Source organism: Hylobates moloch, unplaced genomic scaffold, assembly GCF_009828535.3.
Source record: "Hylobates moloch isolate HMO894 unplaced genomic scaffold, HMol_V3 SCAFFOLD_2123, whole genome shotgun sequence".
In the NCBI taxonomy this organism is placed as follows: domain Eukaryota; kingdom Metazoa; phylum Chordata; class Mammalia; order Primates; family Hylobatidae; genus Hylobates; species Hylobates moloch.
The window spans coordinates 1-9012 of record NW_026654398.1 but is presented as its reverse complement, the minus strand read 5'-3'; the positions used below and the strand labels follow the sequence as shown (position 1 = coordinate 9012).

General features: G+C 51.5%; 2 protein-coding genes across 2 annotated transcripts; both read right to left on the bottom strand.

The window, feature by feature from the left end:
• Nucleotides 1–3: 3 nt before the first annotated feature.
• Nucleotides 4–3259, bottom strand: LOC131382722 (mucin-2-like; the record flags this gene model as incomplete). The annotated part of the gene is made up of 4 exons (XM_058435188.1): nucleotides 3096–3259; nucleotides 2494–2619; nucleotides 996–1926; nucleotides 4–809 (listed from the first exon to the last, which is right to left on the bottom strand). Coding segments are annotated over exons 1-4 (1866 nt in total), but the record flags the coding sequence as incomplete, so codon positions are not given.
• LOC116464901 (serine/threonine-protein phosphatase 4 regulatory subunit 2-like) lies at nucleotides 2505–2785 on the bottom strand. The gene has a single exon (XM_032148132.2). It carries the CDS (start codon nucleotides 2774–2776, stop codon nucleotides 2642–2644), a length of 135 nt encoding a protein of 44 aa, XP_032004023.1. The 5' UTR covers nucleotides 2777–2785; the 3' UTR covers nucleotides 2505–2641.
• Nucleotides 3260–9012: the final 5753 nt, after the last annotated feature.

Here is a 9012-nt window from a genome sequence, read left to right as displayed (position 1 = left end):
TCTGCCGGGCCGCCCCGTCTGGGAAGTGAGGAGCGGTTTGAGGGTTTGCAGCCGCGGACCTGGGGAGGAGTTGATGTTCCGGTTTGAGGGTCTTGCAGCTGCAGACCCGGGGAGGCACTGATGTTCCAATTTGAGGGTCGTGCAGCCACAGACCCGGGGAGGAGCTGATGTTACAGTTTGAGAGTCGTGCAGCTGCAGACCCAGGAAGGAGCTGACGTTCGGTTTGAGTGTCATGCAGCCCATGACCCGGGGAGGGGCTGATGTTCCGGTTTGAGGGTCCTGCAGCCGCATACCCCGGAAGGAGCTGATGTTCTGGTTTGGGGGTCTTGCAGCAGCGGACCAGGGGAGGAGCTGATGTTCTGGTTTGAGGGTGGTGCGGCCGCAGACCCGGCGAGTAGCTGATGTTCTGCTTTGAGGGTCTTGCAGCCACAGACCCCGGGGAGGAGCTGATGTTCCGGTTTGATGGTCGTGCAGCCGCAGACCCGGCGAGGAGCTGATGTTCTGGTTTGAGGGTGTTGCAGCCGCAGGCCCGGAGTGTAGCCGATGTTCTGCTTTGAGGGTCGTGCAGCCGGAGACCCGGCGAGGAGCTGATGTTCTGGTTTGAGGGTCTTGCAGCTGCAGACCTGGAGAGGACCTGATGTTGAGCTGATATTCCAGTTGCAGTTTGAGGGCCGGGGAGCTGATGTTCCAGTTTGAGGGCCGTGCAGCTGGAGACCTGGGAGGGAGCTGATGTTCCAGTTGTAGGGCTGTGCAGCTGGAGACCCGGGGGGAACCTGATGTTGCAGTTGGAGGGCTGTGCAGCTGGAGACCTAGGGGTGGAGCTGATGTTCCAGGTTGAGGGCCGTGCAGGATGACCCGGCGGGGAGCTGATGTTCAAGTTTGAGGTCTGTGCAGCTGGTGACCCGGGGGGAGCTGATGTTCCAGTTGTAGGGCTGTGCAGCTGGAGTCCCGCGGGGGAGCTGATGTTGCAGTTTGAGGGCCGTGCAGCTGGAGACCCGGTGGGGAGCCAGTGTTGCAGGTTGAGGGCCATGGAACTGGAGACCCCGGGGGGAGCTGATGTTCCAGGTTGAGGGCTGTGCTGCTGGAGACCCAGGGGGGAACTGATGTTGCAATTTGAGGGCCGTGCAGCTGGAGACCCTGTGGGGAGCTGATGTTCCTGTTTGAGAGCTGTGCAGCTGGAGACCCGGCGGGGAGCTGATGTTCCGGTTTGGGCATCTTGCAGCCGCAGACCCGGGGAGGAGCTGATGTTCCTGTTTGGGGGTCTTGCGGCCGCAGACCCGGGGAGGAGCTGATGTTCCGGTTTTGGGGTCGTGCAGCCGCAGTCCCGGGAAGGAGCTGATGTTTCAGTTGAGGGTCGTGCAGCCACTGACCTGGGGAGGGGATGATGTTCCGGTTCGAGAGTCTTGCTGGCACAGACCCAGGAAGGAGGTGATTTTTCGGTTTGAGGGTTGTGCAGCAGCAGACCCATAGAGTAGCTGATGTTCCGGTTTGGGGGGCTCTTGCAGCCGCAGGCCCGGGGAGCAGCTGATGTTTCGCTTTGGGGGTCTTGCAGCCGCAGACCCGGGGAGCAGCTGATGTTTCGCTTTGGGGGTCTTGCCGCCGCGGACCCGGGGAGGAGCTGATGTTCCAGTTTGAGGGTCTCGCAGCCGTGGACCCGGGGAGGAGCTGATGTTCTGGTTTGAGGGTCTTGCAGCCGTGGACCCGGGGAGGAGCTGATGTTCTGGTTTGAGGGTCTTGCAGCCACAGACCCGGCGAGGAACTGATTTTCCTATTTGAGGGTCTTGCAGCCGCAGACCTGGGGAGGAACTGATGTTCCGGTTTGAGGGTCTTGCAGCCGTAGACCTGGAGAGGAGCTGTTGTTGAGCTGATATTCCAGTTGCAGTTTGAGGGCCGGAGAGCTGATGTTCCAGTTTGATGGCCGTGCACCTGGAGACCCAGAGAGGAACATCTAACTGGAACATTTGCTCCCCGCAGTGCCTCCAGCTGCATCGCTCCCAAACTGGAACATCTGTTCCCACCCGGGTCTCCAGCTGCACGGCCCTCAAACTGCAACATTGTCTACCCTCAAGTCTCCAGTTGCAAGGCCCTCAGAATTGAACATGAGCTCCCCACCGGGTCTCCAGCTTCACGGCCCTGAAACTGGAACTTCCGCTTCCCACCGGGTATCCAGCTGCATGGCCCTCAAACTGGAACATCAGCTCCCCGCCAGGTCTCCAGCTGCTGGGGGCTGACAAACCTTTCGTTGATTAAGTGGCCTGGGTGTCCCAGGCCCATTTATATTAGACCTCTCAGTATAGCTTGGTGCATTTCCAGGAAACATAACACCATTCATTCAATTTAAACTATTGGAATTGTTTTTCTCTGTAGAAGGATAATCACAGCTAACAACCATCACATTCTTTTCGACTCCTCTGAGAAGTTTGTCTGTTCCTGTATAGTTTCTCCTTGGATCTGTTAATAATTCACCTAGTCACTGAATAGTAAAAGGGATACCTTAAATCCAGTGACAATTTTCAGTATTCTTTCCTTCATTTCATCAAAGGGAATATATTCGACATTAGGGTTGGGAGGACCTCTTGCCTCAGGAGCTGAAGTTCTGAAATCATCCATCACTTTCTCCTGTTTGAAAATAAAATAGTCTTTAAATTGGGACCACTGAATCTGTTTCTCCAGTCTTGGCTACATGACAAAGAAACTGATCCAGGACAGGACAAGCTTTCTTTTTCCCCCTCTTCTCAAAATCTTCCAGCGCCTCCTGGAGCCCCTCGACGTCCATGGCTTCCCGGAGTCCCTCACGGCCTCCGCCTCCCTCCGCGGGTCTCTTGGGGACCGGAACGCCTCCCCCCACCCCCGACGTCCTCCCACTCCCTCGCACACACTCCAGCACGCAGGGCAAGTGGGGTGGGGGGGAATGAAGGGAGCCAGGGGAAGCGTGTGAGAGAGTGAGACCGACAGAGCGAGCACCTCCCCAAGCCGCTACCACCAACCCTCCAACATGGCGCCTGGCACGTCAACCTAAAAAGTTATTTCTTGGAGAAGCGATGGATGACAGAGATTAATCTGAGTTACTGTTAATGGAGAAACTTAGAACTTACCATTTTTCCTGTGAGGTTTTGGTGCTCATACTGCTGTTCTGTGAGTTCTGGCAATTGAGTCCGTTCACACAGCCTGGTGGTGCAGCAGATGCCACAGAAGGACCCTGTCCCGGCTGGCCTGCTCCACTGCTATGATGGTGTGGCCTCTGATCTGTGACCGTGGCTTGAGGGGAGACCAGGCCCTTGATCACAAGCGTATCCATGGTGAGGTTCCGTGGATGGAACCTCCTGGATGTTCCTTCCTGATGTTCATCTGCTACCTTGCTATTTAATGCATCTTGTTTATAACTGTCTTCTAAATATTGAGTAGAAATAAAGCATTTGTACAGTATGGGTAAGGTATACAGAATATTGACACGTTGGACACAGAGGACCGCCACCAAGTTTAGGGAGTAGAATCTCAAGAGACATCACTTTGGATGCTCCCTGGAGGCCCTGCCTGAGTCCCGGTCCCTTCCCTTCTCCTACGGAGGGAATCACTGCCTGCTTTAGTCTTTATTATTCCCACACTTTCCTTCATAGTACGTTTCTTTCGCCGTGTGTGTACATCCCTAAAAAATGTGCCATTTAGTTTTTGAACTTTGTTTTCTTTTTGAGGCAGGGTGTTGCTCTGTTGCCTCGGCTGTAGTTTTGAACTTTGATGTGAGGAAATTCTCCTGCGTGGCTGCCCCTACACTGCGTGGCTCTGAGCATCTGCTCTGTGTCTGTTTTTTCCTCCATTCTCTCCCTGAGACCCACCCACACTGACATGGTTCATTTCGTTGCTGCGTGATCTCCCGTCGTCTGAGGGGAACATGGGAAATGTCTTCATCTTCCTGTGGATGAGGGTTTGGCCAGGTTGGGGCCCTTAGGACTGTGTTTTGTTGGGAACGTTCTTGGGCGTTTCTTTTGTACACAAGTGCAAGTTTCTTCTGGTCAGTAGCTTTCAAGTTTTAAAATTTCATCCCAGGTAAGAAATGTAATTTTCCTCATAACCCACAACACACACTCTTTCATATACAAGCATAACAGAAATATACTTCACAACCGTTCTTATCAGTGCCTGGTGTTCCTGCTTCTCTCCATTCTCCCCAACACCGGCATGGATTGGGTGGTGGGATTTTTGCCCGTCTGGTGGGTGTCATGTGATATCTCCCCGTTAGGCTGAGCCCCTCTTCCTGTTTTCAGTAGCCATTCCTCCACATTTCCTCTTCTGTGGAGGGCCGGTTCAGCTCTTTTGCCCAGTTTCTGTTGTTTGAATTTTTGCACTTTTCCTTTGAGACAGAGTCTCACTCTGTCACCCAGGCTGGAGTGCGGTGGCGCGATCTCAGCTCACTGCAACCTCCACCTTCTGGGTTCAAATGATTCTCCTGCCTCAGCCTCCTGAGTAGCTGGGATTACAGATGCATGCCACAACACCCGGCTAATTTTTATATTTTTATTAGAGATGGGGTTTCACCATGTTGGCCAGGCTGGTCTGAAACTCCTGGCCTCAGAATATTTACACTGGATATACTATTCTAGGATGAGTTTTTTTTCCTTCAGTTCTTTAAATATGCCATGCCCCTCTCTCCTGGCTTATAAGGTTTCCACTGAAAAGTCTGCTCCAAGATATATGGGAGCTCCTTCTATGTTATTTGTTTCTTTTCTCCGTCTGCCTTCAGAATTTTTTCTTCTTCCTTGACTTTTGGGAGTTTGATTATTAAATGCCTTTGAGGTCGTCTCCTTTGGGTTAAATCTACTTGGTGTTCTATAATCTTGTTGCATTTGAATATTGATATTGTTATCTAGGTTTGGGAAGCTGTTACTATCTCTTTGAACAGATTTTCTATGCTGATCTCTCTCTCTACCTCCTCTAATGCTTAGGTTTGTTCTTTTGAGGCTATTTTCTAGATCTTGTAGGTGTGCTTCATTGTTTTTATTTTATTTCTCGCTTTATGGTTTTTTATTCTTTTTTCTTTTGTCTTCTCTGACTGTGTGTTTTCAAATAGCCTGTCTTCAACCTCACTAATTCTTTCTTCTGCTTGATCAGTTCTGCTGGTAAGAGATCTCATGCATTCTTCAGTATGTCAATTACATTTTTCAGGTCAAGAATTTCTGCTTGATTTTTAAAAATTATTTCAATCTCTTCATGAAATATATTTGATAGGATTCTGAATTCCTTCTCTGTGTTGTCTTGAGTTTCACTGAACTTCCTCTAAACAGCCATTTTGAATGTTTTCTCTGAAAGTTCACATGTCCATCTCTCTGAGATTGGTCACTCCTGCCTTCTTTAGTTCATCTTGTGAGGTCATGTTTTCCTGGATGCTCTTGATGCTTGTGGATGGTGGTCAGTGCCTGGGCGTTAAAGAATTAGTTATTTATTGTAATCTCCACAGTCTGTGCTAGTGTGTACCCATCTTTCTTTGTTTGTTTCTTTTTTCTGAGACAGAGTCCCACTCTGCCACTCAGGCTGGAGTGCAATGGCATGATCATGGCTCACTGCAGCCTCAGCCTCCTGGGCTCAAGCGATCCTCTCACCTCAGCCTCTCAAGTAGCTGGGACTACAGGCACATGCCACTATGTCCATCTGATTTTTGTATTTTTTGTAGACACAGGGTCTCAGTATGTTGCTCAGGCTGGTCTTGATCTCATGGATTCAAGTGATCCTCCCTCCTCGGCTTCCCAAAGTGCTGGAATTATAGGCATGAGCCACCACGTCTGAGCTTCTTCTTCTTCTTCTTCTCCTCCTTCCTCTTCTTCTTCTTTTTCTTCTTCTCCTCCTTCTCCTTCTCCTCCTCCTTCTCCTTCTCCCTCCTTCTTCTCCTTCTTCATCTTTCCTCCTCCTCCTCCTCCTTCTCCTCCTCCTCCTTCTCCTCCTTCTCCTTTCTTCTTCTTTTTTGACAGAGTTCCACTCTTGTTGCCCAGGCTGGAGTGCAGTGGTGCAATCTCAGCTCACTGCAACCTCCACCTCCCGGGTTCAAGTGATTCTCCTGCCTCAGCCTCCTGAGTAGCTGGGATTACAGGCATGTACCACCACACCCGGCTAATTTTTTATTTTTATTCGAGATGGGGTTTCTCCATGTTGGTCAGGCTGGTCTCGAACTCCCGACCTCAGGTGATCCACCCACCTCAGCCTCCCAAAGTGCTGGGATTACAGGCGTGAGCCACCGCGCCCAGCCTCCCATCCTTCTTGAGAAGGCTTTCCCCGTATTCAAAGAGAACTGAGGGTTGTGATCTAAGTCTTTGGTCACTGCAGTCATATCTGCATTAGAGGCACCTCAAGCCCAGTAACACTGTGACTCTTGCAGACTCATAGAGGGACCACCTTGGTGGTCTTAAGTAAGATCTAGGAGAATTCCCTGGATTACCAGGCAGAGCCTCTTGTTCTTTTCCTTCACCTTCCCCCAAACAAATGGAGTCTTTCTCTCCATGCTGAGCTGTCTGGAGTTAGGGGAAGGGTGACACAAGCACTCCTGTGGCCACCAGCACTGGGACTGTAGCAGGATGAGCTGCAGAGAAAACCTCTCAGACACCAGGTTGAAGAAGGAAGAGGCTTTATTCGGCCGGGAGCGTCGGCAGACTTGCGTCTCAAGAATGAAGCTCCTTGAAGAAAGAGTTCCTGGCCCTTTTAAGGGCTTACAACTCTAAGGGGTGCACGTGAAAGGGTGGTGATAGATTGAGACCTATAGAGGGCACATGTGGTTAGAGTGGGGGGTTAATCTTTAACCTCAGGCCTGGTCATCAGTGTGCCAGCTGGTCTTGCCACTGACTTCCTTCCTGTTGTTTTTCAGCTTTTACTTCCTCCTTCTCTTCAGAGACAGGAGACAGTAAGAGAAATGGTCTCTCTCCGCAGGACCATGCTGGGTCAGACCTGAAGCCAGCCCAGCACTGGGTCTCTCCCACAGCCTGCGGCAACTATGGCTTCACTCCCACTGATGTTAGTAAGGCCCAAGTGCTCTTTGCTGAGCAGGAGGTGAATGCAGCCAGGCTTGTCTTTCTCCTTTCAGGGTGGGAGGTTCCCTTCTGGCCCAGGGTGGGTCTAGAAATCAGGGTGAATCTCGAAATGCTTTCCGGGAGCTAGGGCCTAGAATTGGGAATTTTTGGAATCTACTTGGTGCTTGATTTTACTGTGGGTGTGCTGACACCCGAGTTAAAGACAGCGTCATTTTCACTCTTCCCTCTTCTTTCCCCAAGCAGGAGTCTCTCCCCGTGGCCGCTACCACCCCAGGCCTGTGGCAAGAACTGCTTGGCGACCGCTGATGTTTCTTCAAGCACTAGGGGCTCTTCAGTCAGCAGGTGGCAAGTGCAGCCAGGCTTGTGTCTTTCTTTTCAGGGTGGCAGATTCCCTTCCAGCCCAGAGCAGGTGCAGAAATGCCATCCAGGAACTAAGGCCGGGAATCTGGGACTTCAGGAATCTGCTTGCTGCTTTATTTACTATGGCTGAGCTGGTACCCCTAGTGTGAGACAAACTCCTCTTTACTCTCCTCTCTCTTTTTCTCAAGGAGAAGGAGCCTCTCTCTGTGGCCACCACAGCTGGAGATGTGCTGGGTCACACCTAAAGCCAGTGAGGCTTTGAGTCTCCCCCAAGGCCTGTGGCGAGTGCTGCCTGCCTGGGTACTGCTGATATTTATTTAAGGCCCAAGGGCTATTGAGTCGGGAGTTGAAGAAGGCTGCTGGGACGGACCCTTTCCTTCCAGGCGGCAGGTTTCCTTCTGGCCCAGTATGTGTCTAGAAATGCTGTCCAGGGGCTGGGGCCTAGAACAGGGGAGCTTCAGGACTCTGCTGGGTGAGTTATTTCACTGTGGCTGAGCTGGTACCAAAGTGGCAAGACAAAGTCCTCGTTATCGTCCTCCCTCTTCTCATCCAGTAGAAGGAGGGAGTCTCTCCCAGTGCTGTGAGTGGCACAGCCTGGGGGTGGGTGAGGGTTGACACAAGCACTCCCTGGGCTGCCCCCACTGGTGTCTCACTAGGTCATGTGCACCCCAAGTCCACTGGCTCCAGGGCATTTCCAGGAATTGCAGTCCCTGTGGCCTAGGCTGCCTTTCAGGTTTATTTAGGACCCCAGAGCCCTTTAGCCAGCAGTGTGTGGCTTGCTAGAATTCAGGTTCACGCCACTGAGATTGAGGATTTGCCTTTGCTAGGGCTGGTGTAAATGCTGTGTCTGTGAGTGCTGCCCTGTGTTGTTTTCCACTGTAACTGGGCAGCACCGAGTGCCAATGCAAGATCCTATCATCGCTGTGCTCTACCACCCCCAGCACACAGATTCTCTCTCCGTGCCGTGGGACTGCTGCCGTGGGATAGGAGATGGGTGATGTTAGCATTTCAAGATCATCTTTCCTGTCCTCTTCAGTGCCTCTTTTCTTGAGATGATATGAAAACCAGATACAGCAATTGTTCGTCTGATTTTCGGTTCTTATGCAGGTGCTTTCTCATCTTGAGAACTTTTGGTTTAGTGGTCCTGGGGGGGGATGCGGTGGGGGGTGGTGTGGGGCAGAGGTGGGGTGGGGTGGGGGGTGATTGCTGGAGGGCCCTACTTGAGCATCTTGCTCCACTTTCCCCTCACCACCTTTTCAACATTGTTGGGAAGGCCCTAGCCAATGCGATAAGATTAGAAAAAGAAAGAAAAGGTATAATGATCAGAAATAGTTATAATTGGGCCAGGCGCGGTGGCTCACGCCTGTAATCCCAGCACTTTGGGAGGCCAAGGCGGGAGGATCATTGAGGTCAGGAGTTTGAGACTAGCCTGGTCAACAGGGTGAAACTCCGTCTCTACTAAAATTACAAAAATTAGCCAGGCTTGGTGGTAGGCACCTGTAATCCCAGCTACGCGGGAGGCTGAGGCAGGAGAATCACTTGATTCTACATGGAGGCTGCAGTGAGCCAAGATTGTGCCACTGCACTCCAGCCTGGGTGACAAAGGGAGACTCTGTCAAATAAAATAAATAAATAAATAAAT

Coding starts and splice junctions, on each gene's coding strand:
- LOC116464901 (XM_032148132.2), bottom strand. CDS start 2,776: ATGGACGTCGAGGGGCTCCAGGAGGCGCTGGAAGATTTTGAGAAGAGG.